Genomic DNA, 25,083 nt, shown 5'->3' with positions numbered 1-25,083 from the left:
TTCTCCTGTTAATCTGTCTCGTGTCAATTCGATTCTTACTCCAGCTGGAAGGACCTTAAAGGGGACAGGAGTTCTTGCTTCCTCTATCGAAGGTCCTAAGAACCCAGGCTCTGGAGTCACACAACCTGAACTGCAATCTTGGCTCATCAGCTGTGTGACTTTTGGGAAAACACTCAACCTCTCTGGGCTTCAGCTTCCTATCCAACCCCACCCCCACTCCCATGATAGTTTCTTTTTCTTTCCCTGAAATTGCCTCTAATCCTGGCCTCCAAGCTCCTGGGCGGGACACTTCTTATTCCTCTTTGTGCTCCCAGGGATGAATGCACTGCTCAAGAAGACTTCACGGATCCCCGTCTCTGTCTGCAGCATGCGTTCTCAGCTGGGGTAAAAATTGGTTCTCAGTTGGTAAAAAAAAAAATTGGTAAAAAAAAATGCGTTCTCAGCTGGGGTAAAAATCGGTTCTCGGGGGTGAGAGTGGCAGCAAAAAATCTGAAGTATCACAATGGTTTGTGGAGCTTCAAAGTTCAGTTCTACCCGACACAATCTTGTTTCTTTGCATTTAATTCTCTTCTTAGGGAGAAATTGATTTTAATGAAAATTCGCCTATCCCGCGCTTGCTCAGGCTGGGGGGTCGGCCGCAGCCTCCCCCTACTTCTGCTGTTGAGGCACCTGCACCTTTCCTGCCGAATCCCTTCGCCATGCCCACACCTCTGCAAACAGGCCATTCATCCAGTTCCCTTTAAATTCCCAGCTCCCAGTACCTTCCTGTTGGACCTTGACCTAATTTCAAGCTTATGCAATAGTTAAGCGTTTACAGGGTAGTTTTCAGAAGGGCATCTCCCGAATCCTACGTGGTACCGGGCGTGGAGGCTGGGTCTCCGGCCGGCATTGGGACTGCTAAGAATTGGGACTGGGACTCGCGACCCTCCAGTTAGAGCCCACCATCTGTGTGAACACACTGTAGGGACGTGGATGTGTCCCGAGCAATGACGGCTACGTGTTTAACCGGGTTCGTGAGGCATTCTCATTTAACTGTCATGAAGCCAGGTTCAAAAACGAGGGCCACACACTGATTTGGCGTCAGGATCTCTCTCTTGATTTGTAGGTCTGTTTTAACGTAGATACACTCATTTCTCCTACCCAGTGAATTCTGCACGGTTAGAAAATTAATTTCCTTGCCATTCTGTTTTGCACATGGTTTCCTAACTTCCGAGGGGAACTGAGTCATCTGATTTGACCCCATCGAAGCTCTGGACCACTTAATGCAAGCGGGTGGGCCATCATCTTTCCAGATCCAACCAATGTGATAGATAGGGGAGTCCTTTTTCCCTGCCCACACGCACCCATCAGGCATTCGTACGTCCCCATCAGGGTAGCTCTAGCTTTCTGGAGCGTCCAGCTCCTAAACTGTACCTTCCAAGCGCAGTGACCATGCTCAGTGTTTCCGGGTAGATGGTGGTGTGTCTGTCCCACCCCCCACCCCCAGCACTGAAACCGGCCTTAGAGAGTTTAACTTCCTGCCTTAGAGAGTTTAACTTCCTGCCGGGCACAGAGCCCCAGCAGCTAAGACTTTTCACACTGTAATTGAGTGCTTGGGGACATCTCCTTTTCCTCAAAGATAAGCTCTTTTATGGCGCCTCATTTATTAGCTGTCTCGGCCACTGCCTTGGGGTTATGCACACAAATAAAATATGTAGCAGGAAACCGCCTTCCCTGTTCCTGTATTGCCTTGCACCTAATTTCAATTCCCTGTCAAGCCTCCTTGAATTGATTTGCTCATCACAGAAGCTGCCCCAGGCAAATGCCTGCTTTCTTTCCTGGGAGGATGATCCATTTCCCTTAATCCTGGAGGGACAGCCTCAGATGGGGAGTCACACAGCCCTTTATCTCTCAGCATTTCTGAGCCACAATTTCCCAGCGCAGTTCCTCTTGGGATCCGCTCCCTCCTGTCCACTGAAGGTGATCTCCTGACCCAAATGGCAGCCTCCCTTGGGTAATTTCCCTGGGGCTTAAGCTGTACATTGTTGATGTGAGTTCAAGAGAAGTTTCTAAAGCCTGGCCAATCTCGTAGCTAAACTAGTGGCTAGCGGGTGAGGCCTGGCTGCTGGGGAACACGGTGGGGCGTGGGGAGCAGAGGTTAGGAGCCCACAGTGATATGGAATCAGGAAGGGCAGACGGACCTCCCTTTAGGGAGACTCCCAGGTGCTGAGGGAAGAGCTTACGGTTGAAACTGCCAGAAACTCAGCAGGTTCTGTGATTTGAAGAAAACCAGTGAAATCGACACTGCAGTAGGAAGAGTGAGGACTTGGGACAAAACACAAGACGAAGCTTAGCAGTTTGGGTCAGGAAAGCACTTCAGGTTTGTGGATCGTCCCAGTTAGCCTATCTGTGAAGGAGATGGGGAGAAGACGTCCAGTGAGATAAAACATCTACATTCATTGTTCTTGCTGGGAAAACAGGTGTTACGGAAGAAGGTAACCCAAAAACACTACAATCACACTATGAAACCCAAAGCTTCCCCTCAGTGGCTGCACTTGTCCTGTGTGTGCACACCTGCATACGTGAGTGTGCACATGTGCGTACTTGTGTGCATGTGTACACGTGGTGCATGTGTGTAGATGTGCATGTTGTGTGTGCACATGCACATATATGTAAATGTGTGTGCGCATATGCGTGCACACGCACCTGTATGTACTCGTGTGCATGTATGCATGTGTGTGCATGCGTGTGCATGTATGTACCTTCTGTGTATGTATTGCACATGTGCTCACATGGCTCTGCATGTGTGCACAAACATGTACACATATGCACCTGCGTGTGTATGTATGTGCACATATGTGCATGCATGGAAACGTGGGTGTGCACATGTGTGTACCTGTGTGCGTGTATGTATGTGAATGCTGATTTTCGATTAAGAGGTTGAGAGAGGCTCCCCCAGGCCTGATGTCTGATTTTCATTCCAGCCTATAAGCCCCGTGGGAGCAGAGGCTGTCCTGGTCTGCGCCCCGGTGTTCCCAGGGCTAATGGGGAGCCTCTGGCTGCCCCCCTGCAGGGGTTCCCGTGAGAATCCTGACCACACAGGGAGCAAAGGGGGACCCCATAGGACTGAGCACATTTGCCCGTTGAATCTGCTTTAACTGCAATGTGTGCTCCTTGTGGCCCTCCAGTCAATTTGCTGCCCCGCCTGGAAGGTGCCTCCAATCACCGCCACAACGTGGTGAGGGTGTGTGTGCCCGGGTGTGTGCACACACACGTGCAGGCCTAATGCCCTCTGCCAGCCATTCCACAGCCCATTCTGCCACCTCCCTATAACATACTGCTGTCCTGAACAGGGGACAGATGCTGTCTGTCCACCAATGTGACAGGACAGGGAGCTTGACGCCCGTGAAAAGCAGCAACACAAAGGGAGAAACAGAAATTCAGTTCTATTTGTTCTGATAGAAACACACTGTTGTTTTCATCCACATAGAAACCAAAACAAGGAACCACAGCCGCACCCGCCAGACGGATGTGCACAACTGTCAGACCTGCCCTGAAGCCCTTCTCAGCCCCAGCGTGGCCTCTGGTGGGGGCCCCTGAGCACACAGACACAGAGCCAGGGAAAGGCAGGGCCATTTTATAGATGGGGACACTGAGGCCCAAGGAGAGAAGAGGACTTTTCCCGTAGGGAAATGGCAGAGTGGAGGCTGGAAGTGTGTCCTGGGCACACGGAGGCTCAGAACGCTCCAGACTCCACCCTCAGGCAGCTCCAGTATAAGGTGGTGGCTGGGGTCCTGGGAGTCGGGCGAGTCCAACAAAGCTCTCTGCATGCAAGTCGTTCCCATCCCTGCCTCCTCTAGAGCTGCCACGAGCCCAGACGAGTCAGCATGCATCAAGTGCTTGGCCACGTCTGGCACATCCCCAGTGATCAGCAAATCTTGGACATTACTATTATCACTATTATTATTGTTATATCTTCCACGCTAAGTGGTCACTTCTCTGTGGGCACAGACCGTAACTTGAGTATCTCCCGTTCAGCCCAGGCTAGCGCATCTGGCTCGGAGCTCTTGCAACTGTTATCGTAGCTGTGACGCTGCTCTACGTTATCAGTCACCCCACTCTGGGCGAGCCTGTTACCGGCTAGCTACCATCTGTGGGATGGAAAGGAAGGTCATCATTGCATTCAAATGGGTAGGGAAGTCTCTCTTCCCCTCCGCTCCCAGGTGGGCCTTGCCACTCGCTCCCATCTGTACAACGAGAACACCCCAGCTCGGTGGTGGCAGTGAGGAAGGAGGCGCTTCTTACCTGGCCCGCTGCAGAAGGAGGCTATGATGGCCAGAATGCACACGATACTCAGGTATGGGATCCAGGGGGCGTGGTCCTGCGAGAGAGCAGGGGTGTGGGCAGGGGTGCAAACAGGACCTGGGTTCCCAGCCCGGCTCCTCCTTGATCTATCTGTGTGACCTTGGGCGGGTCACTTTACATCTCTGAGCCCTGACAGGTATGAGATAAGTTAACTGGTGTCATTCAGTATGTTTAGATGGGCTGTCACCTGTCGGGCAGGGTTGGGGTGGCTTGGCGCTGGGTGTGGAAAGATGTATAGGAAATTGCCCCTGTGCTAGGAGACTGGATGGTTGATAAGCAGAACATGGTGTCACCAGTGCTGGGACATGGGGAGCATGGGAGGAAGAAAGGGTCAGGGCACCCGAGTCCAATCTAGAGAGATTCAGGGATGGGAGGAGAGTGTGTTCACCTCTGAAGGCTGAGCCCGGGTCACACAAGAGGAAAAGGAAAGGATAAAAAGTTTCAGGAGATGGTTGTACGTTAGCAATGCCACAGAGGCACAGGAGAGTACAGCACAGGGGTAAGCAACAAACTTTCAGAGTGGAGGGTGGGGGTAAAGAGAAGAGAGAGCAGCCCTTCCATGTCCAAGTATATCAGCTCTTGCTGAAGGAGGATCTAGAATTGAGAAGAGCATTGTGAGGTCTTGCACACTGCATGGCTCACTACTGCACTAAGTTACCATCCATTCATCCATCCACCCATTCATCCATCCATCATCCACCCATACATCCATCCATCTATCATCTATCCAACCACCCATTCATCCAACTACCATCCATCCACACCTTCTTCCATCCATTTATCATCTATCCATCCACCCATTCATCCATCTATCCATCCATATATTCATCCATCCATCCATCCATCCATCCATCCATCCATCCATCCATCCAACCACCTACCCACATATCCATCCATCCATCCATCTATCCACACATCCATCTATCCATCCATCCATCTATCAATCCATCTACCCATCCATAATCTATCCATCCATCCATCCATCCATCCACCCACCCACATATCCATCCATCCATCCATCCATCCATCCATCCATCCATCCACCCACCCACCCACATATCCATCCATCCATCCATCCATCCATCCATCCATCCATCCCTCCATCAATCCATCCACACATCCATCCATCCATCTATCCATCCATCAATCCATTCACACATCCATCTATCCATCCATCCATCCATCAATCCATCCATCCATCCATCTATCCAACCACCCATTCATCCACACCTTCTTCCATCCATTTATCATCTATCCATCCACCCATTCATCCATCCATCCATCCATCCATCCATCCAACCACCTACCCACATATCCATCCATCCATCTATCCACACATCCATCTATCCATCCATCTACCAATCCATCTACCCATCCATAATCTATCTATCCATCCATCCATCCATCCACCCACCCACATATCCATCCATCCATCCATCCATCCATCCATCCATCCATCCATCAATCCATCCACACATCCATCCATCCATCTATCCATCCATCAATCCATTCACACATCCATCTATCCATCCATCCATCCATCCATCAATCCATCCATCCATCCATCCATCCATACACACATCCATCCATCCATTCATCCATCATCCATCCATCCATCCATCCATCATCCATCCACCCATTCATCATCTATCCATCCATCCATTCATCCATCTATCCATCATCTTTCCATCCATCCATCAACCCGCACATTCATCCATCCATCCATCTATCCAACCACCCATTCATCCAACCATCATCCATCCACACCTTCTTCCATCCATCTATCCCTCCACCTATCATCCATCCATCCATCCATCCACACCTTCTTCAATCAATGTATCATCTATCCGTCCATGCATCCATCCACCCATTCATCCATCCATCCATTCATCCACCTATCCATAATCTACCCATCCATTCATCCATCCATCCATCCATCCATCCACACATCCATCCATCCATCCATCCATCCATCCATCATCCATCCACCCATCCATCCATCATCCATCCACCCATCCACCAATCACTATTCATCATCCATCCATCCATCACCTATCCACCCATCCACCCATCATTCATCCATCCACCCATCCACCCATACATACATACATCTATTTGTTTATTTGGCAGACTGTTCTTAGTTCCTCCTGAGTGGCATGCCCTGGGCTGGGAGGTAGGAATACAGAAATGACACAGGCATGGCGCTTACCCCCACAACTGCCTATTGGAAAAGAGAGATGAGTCAACAGGGAAAGCCAATCCTGTGTGATAAGTGATAGTGCAGGGTTGCCCCTGGGGTCCCTGGGAGCACAGAGAAGGTTGCCTCACTGAGACACTGGGTAAGGGAAAGCTTCCTAGAGGAAGAGGTATCCAAGGGGTATCCAGGTCTTCGTGGGTTTGGAAAGTGAGAGAAGCCAGGTGAGCAGAGGAGGGCCCAGGAAGAGGAAAGGGCAGTCTCTTTGGGGGCTGCTGGGAACAGGGCTGGCAGAGCAGGGAAAGGGGGACATGGGCAGATGAGGGCAGCCAAGCCAGGAAGAGCTCTGAAACCTTGTGGCATGAGGCCTAGAGGGCCCACGTGCTTCAGCAGCCCTTCCAGACATCTGACACAATGTCCCAGAACATCGCCCAACCGGTGAAGGAGCCAGCTTGGTCAGTCTGAGGGGCCTGCAAAGGCACCCTGTGCAGGACACCCCTGCTCTGGCAGCTGGGAAGCAGAGGTCACTGCCAGCACATCACCCCCAAGGGAGACGTGACCACCTCCCTCCTGGTCAGCGTGCCCAGCAGCACGTCCTTTCTGTCTGTCAGGCACTGCCATGCTCACCTTGCCTTTTTCTAGAGGTTTTTGGGACATTAAGACATTTGGCAAATGATCAACACACGCAACTTTCCATCTAGGGATTCATTTTTGAAAAGTGCCCAGATTGGCTGACCACCGTGACCTGGCCTCACGCTTCCCTTGGCGCTAAGACAGGCAGTGCTCGGTCACTGCGTGCTGTCCTGAGCAGGGCAGGGGCAGAAGGAAACCCCATGATCCTGGAATCTCGTCCCAGCTCTGCTATTTACTAGCTGTGGAACCTTGGGCAGCTTATTCATTAATATTTATGCCTCAGTTTCCCATCTCCATAAAAGGGGGAAAAAACCACTCTCACCAGGATTAGGTACCTTCTCCGAGCCCCCGTCATGGTTGGGGGCCCTGCTGAGTACTCTAAGTGTGTTTTCTCATTTAGTCCTCCTAACACCCCTGAGTATACGGAAAGCTCTCCCATTTTAGAGATGGGGCCCTGAGGGGCGGAGCTCCTGCTGGAGCCCACAGGCACTTGTGGAAGCGTCTTATATGACAGCGCCTGCTGTGCTGTGTGGAAACATGGGAGCCGGAAGAGGCATCTGAGGGATCCTCTGGTCTCCTCTGTTCCACAGATGGGTTAACTGAGGCTCAGAGAGGGGACATATCTTGGCCGAGATCACACGGCTCATCAGAGGCAGCGACAGGACTGTCCACCCAGTCTCTGTCTCTGAGTCCAGGGCCCCTCACCAAACCTTCCTCCGTGAGGGCACCAGCTGCTTCTGAGCTGAGATGCCCCTCGGGAAGGCCGTTCTGCAAGAGGTGCCTGCCGGCCTCGCAAACTTCCCACGCCAAGGCCCCGGAGTACCGAAGCCGGAAGCCAGCTCCGTGCCGGTGTCCCTCGGGGTACGACGGGTGCGTGCTCTCACCTGCAGCGTCAACGTAACGGTGAGGATTCCAAAGAAGAGGGTCATCAGCCCAAAGCCGCCCGTGAGGAGGGGTCTCCGTCCCAGGCGCTCAATGACCAAGCCCTAAGTCAGGATCAGAGAGAGGTGGTTATACTTCACTCCTAGCAGCAGGAGGAGGGGAACGTGGTGCCAGGAACCGGCACTGGGGCCAGGGTGAGAGAAGGCTTTGACCTTCAGACAGCCCCGTCACATTCTCCGAGGCCACAGCCAGAAAGGCCAAGGTCTTTATGAGAAAGGGAGGGAGAACAAAGTCACCATTCTTGAGCACCTACTGTGTGCCCACACGTTCCCCTCTCCTCCGAATCTTTCTTGGTAGGGAAGGATGGGCTCATCTGCTAGCTGGTCTGCAAGAGGAAATGAGCAGATACGGTTGCCGTAGCCCTTTGCCCACTCTTTGGAGCCAGCCTGCGGGCCGAAAGCAAGGGCTCTCCACTCCTTATGCCCCCGTGTATAGTTTTTAGAGGGGCAGACTCCCAAGGCAGGGGCCCAGGGGTAAGAGCGGACAGAGAAGGTTCTGACGCTTTCCACTCTGCCGGTGCCCGGATGGGTCAGTTTCATTCTGGGGTGTGGTACCAGGAAGCCCACGTGACTGTGGCTGCTGAAGCCGTGTCCTCGGGCCCAGCTTCCCACAGCTAGGACTGTCATTGACGTCTATCCGGCTGGCCCCTGTGTCTACCTCTCCACTGGGTAAAGGCAGGGCTCTTCATTGAGCTCCTCTAATTGCTAACGACCCTGAAAAACAGTCATGTAGCCGAGTTTCAGAAACAGGCGACTTGGGCTTATATTCTGGGTCGCTGGCTTTCCAGATGTGTAAGCTTTGGCATATGACTCCCCTTCCCAGAGCCCCAGGGCCTTTATCTGTGCAAGGAGGTCCAAAATACGCTACAACAAGGCTGCCTGGAAGGGGTGGGTGCTTAAATAAGCGGCTGCATTCAAAACACGTAACAAGTCTTCCAATTTGTCAAGTGCCTTCCCTCCTCTTTCTTCCCCCGTCTCATTGCACAGAAAGAGCACACTGAAGGTCAGAGAGGTGAAGTAACTCAGTGGCCATCACACAGCCAGTAAGAAAGAGATAGAGAGAGAAACAGAGAGGGCTTGGGGAGGGGAGTATTGAATTAAGGGCGTCTGAATAAAAATGCACAACTTTTCTCCACTGGGCAATCAGGCAAGGCTTCCTGGAGAAGGCAACAGTGGCGGTAGCTCGTCAGGCAGAGGGACCAGTGGGTCAAGTGAGCCATCTGGTTTGGATAAGGGAAAGGAGCGCCACCGCCGGGGGCCATGAAACCGGAACAGGTGCTCCTGTCCGCCAGCTTCAGATGACAGTTCAAAAGCCAGAGCATCAGACTGAACAGTCCCAATCCTGCCTCAAAGCCTGAAGCAGTGTTTCTGCGGGAAACCCCAAAACTCCTCTTTTTTCCTCTTTCCTCACACCCTACTCTGAGGAGGGCGGGTGATAAAAAGGCTTCTGGGTGAGCTCTCCTGGAGCCGCCAAGGGCTGTTGGCCACTCGCCCAAGCACACACCAAAGGTGGGCAGGCATAGCCCCAGGCCGGCTGGGTGCTTGGTATGAACACTGAGGGGACCGGGGAGGGGGCTCTGGCGCAGAAAGTCAGTGGCCTGGGAGGAAACGTCCTTGGCTGACGGCCACATGTCTCAAAAACATCTACAACTTCCTTTCCAGAAGCCTCTCCCTCTGCGGCCTAGGAAGGCAAGGCTGACCCAAGCGCCTCAACTTGGCCTCCTTGACACCTGACCCATCAGAGCAGAGCACAGGTGGCATCCAGATGTGCATGGACCTGAAATGGGCAGACCTGGCTTCAAGTCCTGGCTCTGCACCCAGGACAGGGGGCTCAGTTTCTGGAAGCCTCGGTTTCCCCACCTGACAAACGGAAGTGGTAATACTGTCTTTGCAGCATAGCTACGCAATCAGAGGCGAAGAACTCACGGTGTCTGAAGTAGGTGCGGGAACCACAGAGGCTTCCAGAAAATGGCAGATAATACATCCTTGCAGTCAAGGGGGGGACCGGGTCTGGTCCCAGCTCCTGCCTCTAACTGGCCACGTGGCCTTGAGACAGCCAGTCACCCTTCTGTGTCTTCCTCGCTCCTTTTTTCTGATGCCGATGGGTTAGCGTGGATGATGACCTCTGCCTGAGTGCCTGTGATGTGCCAGATGCTGCATTAAGCGCTTATCAGGCATCAACTTATTTAATTCTCACAGCAACTTTATGAAGTAGGACCGATTATTCGTCAGATTTTACAGGTAAAGAAACTGAGACACAGAGGTTTTGGGAACTTGCCCAAGGTCACGTGGCTGGTAGGAGGCACAGCTGGGATCATCTACAAAGTCTGTTCTGGTTCCTGAGACATTACAATTTTCCAAACTAGAAACAGACCAAGCCCCTGCTTTGTAATAGCTTCCTGTGGCACCTGGATGTATAGCACCTGTTCCCTGACCCCTTCCTCACTTGAAGAACGGGAGCTTTGTTATTTCCCAGAACCTAGGAGCGCACACCTGGCAGGTACTGAGCCAGTGTCTGCTGATTGAGTGAAGGTTTATCTTTGTAAGGCAGGTACAACAGTTCACATATTGCAGAAAAGGACGATGAGGACACTAAGATCACTCAGTGGCAAGTTAGGCCCAGTGAGACCCCTGGAGAAAGCAAAGATCAGTGCTTGCTGAGAAAGTTCTAGAGAGAAAGAAGGGCCAGCATCTAAGTCATCTCTCCTCCCCAAACCCTCATGAGTTGGGTCCCACCAAAGGGGAGATCCTGATACGGGCTGCCAGGGCGGGAGGAACAGGTGCAGGGAAACCGGGCCCCTGGGTGGCAGGTGGGCTGGGGGATGGGGAACGTTAGAGACACCCGCGATCAGAGATTCTGGGATGTGTCAAAAGTCATACAGAGCTACTCAGAGGTAAGGAAGTGTAATACATGCTCCCTCACACTGCAGGGATGGCTGAAAAATATCCATACCCTTGGATTCAGTCATTCACCTTCTGGGTATTTATCCCAAGGAGATAGACATTTGGTGGGAGACTCACGGACAAAGACCTTCAATTGTAGTGTAATTTATACGAATGAGGAAATAGAAACCATCTAGAAGTCTACCAAGAAGTGAATCGACTCAATAAATACCGGAATATCCTGATGATAATTACAGAATTCACGTATTTTAGAAGAATTTTAAAGAACAGAAAAATCACGAGGTTACACTTCTGAGGGGAAAGAGCAGGGCACAGAGCTATACCTTGCATATATTCATGTACGCAGTTTTGTAAATCGCGATTCTGTTGAATGAATATACCCTGGAAAAATATGCAAAAACAGCTTATAATGGCTAACTCTGGTTGGGGGGAATAGGTGATTATTATTTTCTCTTGTTAGTTTTCAGTCTTTTCCAAGTTTCTACAATAAGCTTTCCTTTTTAAAAAAATTTTTTTAATGTTTATTTACTTTTGCGAGAGACAGAGGCAGAGTGTGAGCAGGGGAGGGGCAGAGAGAGAAGGAGACACAGAATATGAAACAGGCTCTAGGGTCTGAGCTGTCAGCACAGAGCTTGACACGGGGCTCAAACCCACAAACCGTGAGATCATGACCTGAGCCAAAGTCGGACACTTAACTGACTGAGGCACCCAGGTGCCCCTACAATAAGCTTTTTCTACTTAAAAAAAAAAAAAAAGTCTAAGAAACAGACTTAGCTAAAGCATTGGAGACACAAACCCCTCTGCCCTGAGTCACAAATTGTTACTCTTCCCCATCACCAGTGATTTCCAATACCCACATGTGTAAATCTTCTCCGTGTAGAATGTTTCTATTAACAATCTCAGGATGGCATCGCCATTCTTAGAGTTAACACGACAGAGCCCACAATTCAGCTGGCACTGAAGACGAAGGCAGCCCATAGGTAGAATGTGTGACAACGTTATCTCTTTGGGTTAAGTGCCCAGTGACAGAGCACTGAAACGACGACAGAAATTACCATGATGAGAACCAGTCACTGCAAGACACAGGGCACTGAAGTTGCTGCCTGAGATTAACACGTGTTGCATTGTTACGCTGTGATTAATGTGTGCTTGGCATTGACGTTAGCGTTTATTTTTTCTTTTTCTTTTTTTGGTTTGTTTTAGTTTCTCCTAAGGCACCGCCAACAATTTCAATGTCAGCAAACGTGCCCCCAATACAAACCAGTGGAGAACCACTGTCTTACATCATGATGCCAACAATCAAGTGCTCTGGGGTCGGGGTGGGGCATCTGGTTGTCTCACTTCCCTAAAGTCTCCTGATGAACCAGTAACTGAAGCCAAGGTAGAGCTGGAAACAGTGATTCGGTGATTCGGAAACAGTCTCTCAAGATGTCTAGGAAGACACCAAGGAAACAGCTGTGAAAGCGAAAGACATGAAAACAACTCTGTCCATCCTAGTGGGAAAACCAATCAGCCTGCAGGGCTCCTTCCTTCAAAATCTCTGCCTCTTTTAAATCGTTTTAATGTGCAGCCTGTTGAAAGGGATTAGGGTAAACACGGTATTTCCACTCAGCATTAAAATCATTAGTGAAAACATTAACTCAAGATGAACAGTGGCCTCTGAAGGTTACTGATGTCAGCTGGGGATGGACTGTCATCCTCCAAGAAATCCCTTCTGGGGACTCCTGACCCACGGAGTCATTCAGCCGTTCAGCAGCCATTTACTCAGCGCTGACTGCCCACCCACAGTGCTAGGATGCTGGTGGAATGACAATGAGAATGTTTTTGTGGTGGTTGTTGTATTTAAACTGCATTTAAAAAAAATTATTTATTTTTGAGAGACAGAGCACAAATGGGGGAGGGGCAGAGATAGAAGGAGACGTAGGATTCAAAGCAGGCTCCAGGCTCCAAGCTGTCAGCACAGAGCCCAATGGGTGCTCAACTCACAAACCGTGAGATCATGACCTGAGCCGAAGTCGGATGCTTAACCGGCTGAGCCACCCAGGCGCCCCTGTTGTTAGGATTTAAAAATCAACTATAGGGGCACCTAGGTGGCTCAGTCAGTTGAATATCTGACGTCAGCTCAGGTCATGATTTTGCAGTTTGTGAGTTCAAGCCTCACATTGGGCTCGCTGCTGCCAGTGCAGAGCCTGCTTTGGATCCTCTGCCCCCGCTCCCACCCACCCCCCCACACTGCCCCCCATCTCTGCCCCTCCCCCACTTGTGCTCTCTCAAAAATAAATAAACATTAAAAAAATCGTCTGTATTGACTTAGATTAAGGTCTTAGATTCAATAAAATGTACCAACTTTAATTGTGCAGTTTGGTATGTTTTCACAAATTTATACACCTATAAAGCCATGACCACATCAAGATACAGAACATTTCTATCACTCTAAAGTACCCTTGTGCCCCTTTCTCTAGCTGCAAGCAACCACTGATGTGCTTTCCGTGACTCTAGATCAGAGTAGACTAGATTAGGTTAGAATTCCACGTTGGTGATCACTGCTCTTTTGAGATTCATCCCTGTTGTATATATTATTCCCTTTCAGTGCTGAGAAGTATTCCATTGAATGGATATACCACAGTCTGTTTCTCCATTCAGCATTTGATGGACATTTGGGCTGTTTCAGTTTGGCGTCTTATGACTAAAGCTGTTGTAAACATGGGGGTTCAAATCTCTGTGTAGAAATGTGCTTGATCTTGGGTAAATACTTACGAGAAGAATGTCTGGTAGTATGGGTACAATTTTTATGAGAAACTGCCAAACAGTTTTCCAAAGGGTTGTACTATTAGAAATTCCCACCAGCCACGTATGAGAGTTCCAGTGGCTCCACATCTTCATCAACACTTGGTATCATCAGCCATTTTGATATTAGTCATCCTTATGGTGAACAGTGCTGTCTCATTGTGGGTTTTAGTTTTAATTTCCCAGATGGCTTGTGGTGTTCAGCAACTTTTCATCCATTTATTGATACTTCTGATTTTTTCTTTTGTACAGTATCTGCCCAAGTCTTTTCCAAGTTCATTTCCAAGTGGCTGATGGTCTTGCTTTTGTTCAATTCTAAGAATCCTTTATATCTTCTGGATTCAAGCCCCCTGTGAGATGTGTGCTTTGTGAACATTCCTCACTCTGGCCTGCCTTCCCATTTCCTTAACAGAGTCTTTGAAATAGTCACAGCTTTTCATTTTGATGAAATCCAATTAATAATTTTAAAAAATGGTTCATGTTTTTTGCGTCCCATCTAAGAAATCTCTGCCTACCCCAAGGCTGCAAAGACTTCCTCCTATGTTCCTTCTAAGGTTTTATAATTTTTCTAAGGTTTTAAAAACTTCTAAGGTTTTATAATTTTAGCCTCTATGTTTCAGTCCACGGTCCACTTTGAGTTAATTTTGTGTGTGGTATGAGAGAAGGGTTGTCTTTTGTGTTTTCCATGTGAATGTCTAGTTTTTATGGTCCTGTTTGTGGTAAGACTGACTTTCCCCATTGAATTACTTTGGCATCTTTTATATTTTTGGATTCTATTCTGTTCCATTGATCTGTATGGCTGCCCTTACACCAACACCATGCTGTCCTGGTTACTATGTACTGAATGTTGTACAGCATTTACTATGTACCAGGCACAGTTCTAGATGCTTTGCATATAGTCATAATTTAATCCTCATAACATCTCCATGGGTACACAGAGACTCAGAGAGGTTGAGCAGCCTGCCCAAGGTCACGTGGTGGCAGAAACAGCATTCAGGTCCAGGCAGACTGGTTCCAGACTCTTGTTCTGACCCCCTGCACTGTCCTGCCTCTCATCACTGGCACATATAGATTTATCAAAAGGAAATATGCTGTCTCCCAAGGCTTTCTTTCCTTTGGGTGAGGCGCTGGCACAAGGGCAGAGAGAAGAAGAAGACAGGAGTCCTGGCCCTTGGAGAACCTTCTGGGTTGAATTGTGACCTCCCCAAAAAAGATATGTTGAAGTCCTGACTCCTGGTACCTCAGAATGTGCCTTTGTTTGGAAATCAGGTCTTTACAGAGGTCATCAAAGTCAATGAGGACACGATGGCCGGCCCTAAACCCATGTGACTGGTGCCCTTATAACAAGGGGGAGTTTGGACAGACGCACGCACAGGGAGAACACCAGCTGAGGATGAAGGTCGGGGTCAGGCTGATGCTTCTGCAAGCTGAGGAACACCACGGATTGACCGCAAAGCACCAGATGCTGGGGGAGGGGCCTGGAACAGACACCATCTCCAGGTCTTAGAAGGAATCTGCCCTCTGCCACCTGGGTCTCAGACTTCTGGCCTCCAGAAAGGTGAGAATATGCATTTGCATTGTTCAGGTCCCTCTGCTTGCTGTGCTTTGTTATGCAGCTCTAGAAAACTAACGGGGGTGCTCACTGCACATTGTGTTAAATGATTAAACACATGAGGAGAGAAGGAAGGGACCCAGGGAAGGAAAATCTAAAATGTCACTTATTTCAAATGCGACTCAATGCTTCCAAATCTGACTTAAGTGCATTTATAGTATTTTACAGATATTACTTTGAATTTCATACTACTATGAATTTTGTAGGCAGAGATCTGCCTAGGTTGTATTCTTTGTTTACATCTACGGATAAAGGGCATGAAACATTTGGTGGCTGGCAGAATTCCTGACATTTCAGGGGCTGCAGAGCCCTGTAAGGGTTCATTCTTCCACAAGATCCTAAGGGAGGCCCTGTTCTTCCTGTCCTTCCTTCCTTCCTGTTGGCCTCCCGAAGAGGAAGGGCTGTCCTTGGGGGAGGGGAAAAGAAAGGGGAGTGGAGAGGAAGGGGAAGGGTGGGGAGGAGGAGGACAGGGGAAGGGAGAGGACAGAAGAAAAGGAGAGGAGAGAAGAGAAAAGGAGAGAAGAGAAAAGGAAAAGAAAAGAAAGGAAAGGAAAAGAGAAAAGAAGAGGAAAAGGAAAAGAAAAGAGAAAAGAAAAGAAAAGAAAAGAAAAGAAAAGAAAAGAAAAGAGAAGAGCATCTGACTTCTGTCCAGGTCATGATGTCACAGTTCATGGATTCAAGCCCTGAGTCAGGCTCTACGCTGATATTCAGAGCCTGGAGCCTGCTTCAGATTCCGTTTTTCCCTCTCTCTCTTTCCCCCTCTCCTGCTTGTGCTCATGCTCTCTCTCTCTCTCAAAAATAAATAGGCAAAAAAGGGAAGGGGAGGGGAGGGAGGGGAGGGGAGGGGAGGGGAGGGGAGGGGAGGGAAGGGAAGGGAAGGGAAGGGAAGGGAAGGGAAGGGAAGGGAAGGGAAGGGAAGGAATCAGGAGGGAAGAGAATGGGGGGCCAGGGTGTTGGTTCCTGGCTCCCTTTCTCCAGGCACATTTTGGCCGGCTGAGTCTCTCCACTGAAGGTCACGGCTCCCGATGGATGGCCTGCCCACCCTACAGACCCACCCACCCGAATTAATCCGTCTAATCCGTCCTCCGACCTGGCTATCTGGACAGCGCCCTCATCCCTTGAGCCTGACCACAATGCACTCCAGCAACCTGCCCCACTTCTCAGCCCCCCTCAATCTGCACCAACGCGTCTCACCGCATCCTTTCCTGTATCAGCCACCATACACTTGACTTAGCTCACACTGCTGTTCCCGGTCTGTCCCCCGACTAGGAGCTCTCCTTCTCCTGGGCAAGGGCTTTTGTCTCCTTTGTCCACTGATGTATCCCACACACCTACACCTGTGCGGGCACAGAGTAGGGGCCCCACCAGCACTTGCTGAGTGTTGGCGGAATAAACACTCTGGCTCCAAGTTTCATCTTCCGATTTTCTTGGAAGGCAGGAGGGCATTTTCAGCTTTTTCCATGGCATCTGTCTGGTTCTCTTCTGGAACACTCGTAACCAACAAAAACTGTATTTGTTTGCTCGGGCTGCCGGCAAAAGGTTCACAAACTATGCGGTTTAAGTAACAGACATTTCTTCTCTCACGATTCTGGAGGCTGGGAGTCCGAGATCAAGGTGCCAGCAGGGCCGTGCTCCCTCCGAAGGTGCAGGGAAGACTGTTCCAAGGTTGTTCTAGCTGCTGGGAGTTTCTTGCCTTCTGTAGCATGCCTTCAAAATTCACATGATGCTGTGTGTGTGTGTGTGTGTGTGTGTGTGTAAATTTCCCCCTTTTAATAAGAATGCCAATTATATTGGATTGGTGGTCCCTCTATTCCAGAATGATCTTTCCTTAACTAATTACACCTGTAATGACTACCTCCTGAGGTACCGTTAGAGCTTCAACATATAAATTCTGTGGGGATGACAATTCAACCCGTAGTAATAATTAACATTTACTGAGCACCTGTCTTATGCCAAGTGCTGTGAATTACTGTATAGCTCTCATGGTAAGACCTGTGGAGGTCTTATTGTATTACTCCCACTTTCCCTTAGAGAAAACAGGGGCTCAGAGAGGTTAACTATAACTGGCCCAAGGTCACCCAGCGACCGAGCTCAGGGCCATGAGCCCATGGAGCCCAAACACTCCACCATCCTGCCTGGTTGTCGGTGCCCACTTTCTGCTCCAACAAGCACCAGATCCAGGGGTTCGAGATGCAGCTGTGAACTCTGAAGGTTTTGATTCCGAAACCGTGTGTTCGTTGGGAGGCAGAGGGGGGCGGGGGAACCAGTAGGATTCTTTTTCCCACTTGAATGCTAGACACAGCCCATTCCTGAGTAAGAATGACTTAATGTGGATTGCGCTCCCCCTGGTTAGAAAAGGCAGTCTCCGCTTCTCCTCGAAGGAATGAGGCTCGTGCTCCACAAGCTGCTGCCCCATGTGTCAGCTGACACTCGGGCTCCCACGGCCTGCGTGACACACGGTGGGGGTTCGCACACAGAGTTAACGCTGCGCCAAGAAAATCGATTTGGAAAACCAGTTGTTTCTGCAAGATGCAATGATTCACAGCTGCCCAAGCCGATGAGCAGTGCCAGGAGCCAAAATTAATTGCGAATCAAATGAACAAAAATGTCTTTCTCAAGTGTCCTGGGTCCCAAAGCCGTTTTAACAGACTGTCAAAAACTCGGTAAGAAGAAGAAAAATTGGAAAGTCCTTTCTGATAGGCTGCTGCCTCACAGGGCTGGACGAAACAGTGTCCGTCCGTATCTTGGGAAACGAGGTGATGAACACTTTGGAGAGGCCAAGGGGTTTAGCGAAGATTGGCTGTCAGGACTGCTGCCGTGGCCTTCATGCACACTGACGGCTGCCTCCACGACAGCTCTGTAAGGTGCTGGCTTAGTTTCCTGTGGCTGCCGTAGCGGATTAGCACAGACTCAGCGGATGAAGGAAGTCAGAAGTCTAACATGGGTCTCGTGGGGCAAAAATCACAGCTGCTGGCAGGGCTGTGTTCCTTCTGGGGGCTCTAGGGGAGAATCCGTCCCTTGCCTTTCCAGCTTCCAGAGGCCACCAGCTCTCCTTGGCTGGTGGCCCTTCTTCTACCAGAGACAGCAACTGCCACTCCAACATCTGCTTTTGTCCCTCGTGACCCCCAACCCTGCCTCTTTCACTTTTAAGGACCCTTGTGATGACACTGGGCCACCTGGTGAGTGCAGGATGACCCCCCATCTCCAGATCCGTACCTTAACCACACCTGCAAAGCCTCTTCCGCTGTGTGAGGTTACATGCTTATGCTTCCAAGAATGACGACAGGGACATTTGGCGGGGGGTGGGGGGGACAGTATTCTTACCACACGCAGGCCTGGCTATGTCCATCTTAAAGATGACAAACAAATTCAGAGATGTTGGGCAATTTTCCCCAGACCACTCAGCTGCAGGTGGGTCACTGGGCTCTGAATTCAGAGCTGCTGGGCCCTACAGCCTTAGCTCTTTCTCCCCTCTTTTTCTTAGCTCCACCTCAGACTCCCTGCCTCATGCTGGAGTCAATCTCGAGGTGCTCCAGAGATTAGGCTAAATGCTACCGTGTTAAGAACTGCTCCCAACAAACTCTTCTGCTTCTCCGTCTCCTTTAGAAGACACACTGGGAGGGGTGCAGATGACTGGGGCCAGGTGCACAGGGCCAGGCGACAGGCTGCCAGTGCACTTCCCTTCCCATCATCGGGCTCATGTCTGCTGGACCTTCAGGGCTCGCCTTCCTGGGGCCCTCCTCCAGGAAGCCCTCCCAGGAGAGTTCATCCCAGGGCTGCACGTGGTATATGTCTGTTTCTGGATCTTTCTCCCTAGAACGCGACGACGTCACTGGTGACCCCCTAGCACAAGCATGCTATGGGTGTGCTGGAACTGCTTGTGGAACGGATGCGTGCGTGCATGAACGACTCTACCGTGACGGCTATGAAGCCGTCACTCCCCACAGAGGGCCCGCAGGGAGGTTGCTCTGGAACACACATGCCACGTGACCATGACCCACCATGATCCACACTTGAAGGCAGGAGGCAGGCAGACTCCCAGTCTGACCCCTGCCTCTCCCAGGAGGGGGAAGTCACTTTCCCTCCTTCCTGCGATTAGCACTTCCAAGAAGTGCTCTGTCAAATACTGTCAGCTTTTAGTGAAGATGATCCATGGGCCAGAGAGAGGGCACCGGAAGGAGGGCACGTGGGGTCAGGGAGACGGGGTTGGAGGCATCGTTACTCCCTCTGCTCCTCTTTCGAACCAGGGCGACAACCTGGCTTTGAGGAGTGATGTGAGTGAGCGTTCCTGAGATCCCAGGTAAAGCACTTCCGGGTCCTGGGGAGCGGCGGGGGCCCTCGATGCCAGCTCTCCCCACTCCCTACTGGCTGTGCGATCCTGAGCAAGCCAGCTCTTTGGGACTTGGTTTCCTCACCTATCAGAAGATTGCGAGAGTCCTCGTAAAACCCTGCTCTCTGCAGGCGTGTTCATCACAGCCTTACTTAAGATGACAAGTGTCGACAAATGGGGTACTTCACACTCTGTGAGCCCACACCGTTTGCCAGGCACCGCTGGCATGTATTCACCTGTTCAATCCTGATCCCATCTCTATAAGGCAAGGGCAACGTCCTTGTTAAAGAAATGAGGAAACCGAGTCACAGAGCTGTTGAATAACTTCGCCAGGGTCACGCAGCTCAAAAGGAACGGAGCTGGGGTCAGAATCCAGGCTCTGCCGTCCAGACTCCGAAGGGGGACACCCAACAGCCCCAGCCCCACAGACAGCAGTTGGGGCACGGACGGGACCGTCGACTTCCGAAGAGCCACAACCAGCGTTAATTCCCAGGGGCGACGATCAGCATGCTTTTCTGTATACACCTTACACTCCAACAAAACGTTTCTCAGACAAGAAAACGGAAAGGAAACCAGAAAGCAATTCTGGCATGAGGTTATGTGAACAAAAGCAGGATTACTACGTGTCAGAACAGAACATCCACCTGTGCACAGAAAGGCCAAGGGGAGATTTTACCAAAGGTCCTTGGGTCATATGATTGTGGATCTCTTCTTCGGTTCTTTCTATTTTTCTGAATTCTACAAATTTACCTTAATGAGCTCATGCTGATTTCTTACAACAACAAAATACTTAACCAAAAAACTCCCAAAACCAACCCTGTAACTTCCTATCATTATCATTCTAGACTGACTGTGCTTTTTCACGGATCACCGTAAACACTGACAGCCACAGACTGGGGAGGGAGTCTGACACTCAAAAGGAGAATTTTGTGAAACTCCCAGATTGTGAAGCAGTGAGGTATTTTCCTCTAAGAACAAGGCCATGGGAGAAAGCAGAGGGAGACGGAACATCAGTCCTCAACGCTTTCCTGACGTCCATTTTTAGAAGCATCTTGTTAGGATGCTCGTTGAGAGCAAGGAGCAAAATAGCGTTCTGTTAGAAGTGAGTCAGAAGTGCCACTGGGAGCCTCTGCCTGTTTGCAGAGGTCAATCCTGCCAGCAGAAGTCGGTGCACGCGAGTGGAAATAAATGAGCTTCTCCATTAAGGTCAGAGAACCTCACTCTGATTCCCCCGCCTCCTCTCTGTCCTTTGGAAGTGAGCCCCGTCGTGTACTACGTGCCCAAAATGTGAGGCACGGACCTCACCCCAACAAGGTAGAAGAGAATCCGACAGCTCATCAAAGGGGAAACCGAAGCTCAGACAGGTTGAAAGCAGTGTCTAGCATCACACGGCCAAGAAGTTCCAGAACCAGGACTCAAGCCTAGTTTGGTCTGATTGCCAGGCCTGTGCGGTTTCTGCTAGATTGTGAAATTGCCAACTTCCTCCCTACAGTGTATTTATTGTGCATCTTTGAGGTTGACAGTGATGAGTTCTGTGTCTTCTTTTGGACACTTTTGCTTCTTGTTAAACTCTTTTTTAAAAATGTTTATTCATTTATTTTTGAGAGAGAGAGAAGGGGAGAGGGAGAGGGAGAGGGAGGGGGAGAGGGAGAGGGAGAGGGAGAGGGAGAGGGAGAGGGAGAGGGAGAGGGAGAGGGAGAGGGAGAGGGAGAGGAGAGGAGAGGGAGAGAGACCACAAGTGGGGACGGGGCAGAGAGAGAGGGAGAGAGAATTACACACAGGCTCCATGCTGTCAGCACAGAACCCAAAGCGGGGGCTCCATCCCACAAACCACGAGGTCACAACTTGAGACGAATCAAGAGTCAGATGCTTAACTGACTGAGCCACCCCAGCGTCCCCTTTGCTTATTATAAAGTCACTCTCTGTTACACTGATCAACGGGAATGTCTTTTCTCCTTTCTTTGCTCTCCAAAGTCCTACATGTTTGGGGTACAAAGGTGACAGCTAATGGTTTAGAAAGACTTTTAAAGTCATGGCAATGGACCTGAGGCTCACAGGGACTCTCGCTTGGACCCTCAGGGAGAAATGGCCCTTTCCACTGGGTGTTGATCACACTGTATCATCTGTGACCAGGTGAGAGTTCAAAGAAGGGAGCTATTTATTAAAAGAAAGATAACAGGGGAGCAAAATATAGATGAGAATATTCTCTAGACAGGTAAAACATCATGAGCTGCGTGATAAACTCCTAAAATTCAGGTAACTTTGGAGAGACAAAGGACATGCTCCTTTAAAGGCCAGCACATTTATGGTCTGGGGGTCCCCACGGCGCTATGCACCCCCTATGACGTTCTCAGGAATAACTGGTCAGTTCACTTACAGAGAAGATGGCGGCCAAAGTCTCAATGCCACCGGTGCTCAAGGTGATGTATGGGATCTTTTCCGGAGGGACCCCAGCTTTCCCAAAGATGCTATTGGTGTAGAACCAAATCTATAACAAAGGGAAGAAAAACAAGGGAGGAGAGTCAGTGAAAGGCATCTATTTCCAAAATTAAGTTCAGGTCCAAGGTGGTCTCTGAGATTCACAGCTGCATCCAGAGTGGAGCTGTATGATGTGGCCAACTACGTGTTTTCTTCCTGCTCCCTCCTCTCCCCTTTCTTCATCACTAACAGAACTACCACACTGGGGGCAACACGTGCTCAGCCGATGGTGGCAATGAGACAGGAACAGAAATGTTGGCGAGGCTTCTTGGAAGTCTCCTTAAAATGAGCTTTCCATCAAGGACGTGTGATCCCATTTTTTGCCCTTCCTCCCTTCTGCTGTCAAGATGGTGAATGTGATGGCTGGAGCTTCAGCAGCCTTATTGGATCACTAGGTGACAGGATAGCACTGCTATTAGCCCCCATGGCAACTCCGTGAGAAACAGAAAAGGTCCCTGATCCACAAGATGCTTTAATGTCAACTGCTAGAAAACCGTCACAGTAAATCTATAATGGGGACAATGTGAATGGCGCTCCTAAGGGTTGTGTAACACACAACTTACAAAACTACACATGGAGCCCCTGCTTTGAAATGCAAGCCACCTGTTCAGATGCTAGAGTGCGAGGTTAGAAGAAGCCTGTGTCGTCACTCACTTAGAGTGATGCTGTAATTTACTAGCCAAATCTGGGCACTTTTGAGACTGTTAATAATTAGTCTAGGACAACAGACACAAATCTGGACGCCCTGGGCAAAGCAGGATGCGTGGTCCTGGGACGGCTGGGCCACCCCTCCCAACTTCCCTCATGTGTGGAGGTTTCTGCCACTGGAGACCAAACCTAACCCTAACGACACTCACGGGACCTCCGACAATCACTGTCTGGAGGTTGGAGACCTGGCTCCATGCTGAGGTGGCTGTGTGACCTCAAGCAATGATCTCTGTCCTGCTGGGCTTCCTTCTCCTCCTCAAAGAGGAGAGGGTATCAGGAATTGGGTAAGAATTATCACTGCTCATTATTAAAGTTTTGGGTCCAGGGGCTGGACACGGGTCATTTGTGTTCTCCCAATCCCAACCGTTCCTCAAAGAGCAAGGGTTTGCTAGAGGACAGAAACCCGTGCTGTCCTTTCCATGACATCTGACGGGGAAACCCACTGTGTGAAGGGCCTCAGAAGCATTTACACACTGATCATTATTAAGAAACATTAGAGCTCGTTGGCTATAACTTGTCAGGCCTGAGCGCAGCCTCTTACTTTGTTTGGAAAGAGCTCTTGTTTCTACAGATTTGTCTTGTTACCAGCATTTGTTTACCAAAAAAAATTTCGTGCCTCGGGGGAGAAGACAGAATTTAGGACCTGCACACATATATGCAGATGGATTATGTTTTAGCGACAGGAGTAATTCTTCATAAAGTTACGGGCAACGCTCAGAGCCCAGTAAAAAGGACCGCATGCGTTTCTGTGGGTTTGTGGGATTTGATGCATCTCTGGGCGAAATGCGTTTCAATGCTCCCGTAAGACAAGGACCCTCTCCCCTGTGCCTGCTCGCACTTGACTGAGCTAAGAAATTAGAATTTTAGATTCTACTTTTGCTTTCACATTCACAGAGTACACACGTGGCTCCTGATAAATTCATTAGTTCCTATAGCTCTTGGGGCTGTGACAGAAGCCAAAATTATTCCAGAAAGGCTCAGTCCTTGCTGGATTTGTTTGTATAATCTCCACTCCCTTTTGAAGGTTCACTGTGACCCCCAGCAGATCTGCAGGGCTGGATCAGAGGAGCAGAAACGCCTTTACCCAAAGTCACTGATTTTCGACAGCCAAGGCTCCACGGCCCCTTCCATCCCCCGGCGACCATGAGGACATCACGGTATTCTCAGCCTCAGTCTGGACCCCAGAGCTGCCAGCCTCGGACCCCGCTGGATTTGTGTTCTCCCGCGGAAGCGGTGCCCTGCTTGCCCCGGGGTCTCCTTCCTGGCTTCTCACACCCCCTGCAACCCCCTTCCCCGTTTCCAATTCCCCCTGTAGCCTCAGGCTTCCTCAGAGGGGGTTAAACGTTAGCAAAGGGAATCATTTGCATAAAATTACGAGCTCAAGGTGGGGAGTCATTTCATATGTAAATGTACCTATTCATTGATAGGCAGAAATCAGCCCTGAGGACCACCTCCCCCAGTCCAGGGCCTGTGGGGTGTTCCTGCTGGGCTGGCCCCGTCCCTGGAGGGGTGCGGGGGGGGGGGGGGGGGGGGGGGGGGGGGGGGGGGGTGGTGGGGGTGGTGGGGGGGGGGGGGTGGGGGGTGAGGTCTGTGCACGAACTGCCCATCTTAGTGCTGGCTCCCAAAGCCATTGCTCTCCCCCTGAATCACCTTCCAGAGCAGGAAGGTAACGGCCTCTGAGGTTTATCTTCCTGCACTGAGGTTTATCTGATCAGGCAGTTTGAGGACGTCGGACGACCCAGAAGTACCAGGAAAGGTGGAGCGTGTCCCACAGCAAACCCTCCCGCGGAGGGTGCTTTGTGTTGACCTCATCCTTGACATAGTCAGGTTCTCAGGTGGCCGACTGTCTCCTCCCCCAGAGAAGGACTGGAAGGACAGCAAGCTGGAGGCCCGCGTACCGGATCTGACCCCAGCGCGGCCCCTGGTGAACTGTGGGTCTGTAGGCAAGGGACTACGCGTCTCTAAAGAAGGGAAAAAAGATCTGGCTTTCAGGGTGGTGGTAAACAAGCTGGAAAGTGATGAAGTAAAGCGTCTTTTCTAGAGCTGGTGTACAACAAACGGTGGGTATCGTTCCAGAAGATTTCCAGGTCTCTCCTGAGACACCACTGTTCTTTGGTGAAGAAACATGTCACAGTCGTGCGCATGGCTTGGG

The 25,083-nt window shown here is 50.3% G+C and overlaps 1 protein-coding gene across 3 annotated transcripts in view; it reads right to left on the bottom strand.

Moving 5' to 3' along the window:
• The window catches only part of SLC2A9 (solute carrier family 2 member 9), a 255,169-nt gene that overhangs the window by 51,144 nt on the left and 178,942 nt on the right, over positions 1-25,083 (bottom strand). For all 3 annotated transcript variants that reach the window (XM_042936893.1, XM_042936894.1, XM_042936895.1), the window contains 3 exons: positions 22,123-22,233; positions 8,056-8,157; positions 4,285-4,360 (listed from right to left, as the gene is read on the bottom strand). In XM_042936893.1, the coding sequence (XP_042792827.1) occupies positions 4,285-4,360; positions 8,056-8,157; positions 22,123-22,233 (289 nt within the window). The remainder of the gene's footprint in view (positions 1-4,284; positions 4,361-8,055; positions 8,158-22,122; positions 22,234-25,083) is intronic.

The sequence above is a fragment of the Panthera leo genome, chromosome B1 (assembly GCF_018350215.1).
Source record: "Panthera leo isolate Ple1 chromosome B1, P.leo_Ple1_pat1.1, whole genome shotgun sequence".
NCBI classification, from domain to species: domain Eukaryota; kingdom Metazoa; phylum Chordata; class Mammalia; order Carnivora; family Felidae; genus Panthera; species Panthera leo.
The sequence above is the reverse complement of the archived record's forward strand: the minus strand, read 5'-3'. Positions and strand labels throughout refer to the sequence as shown.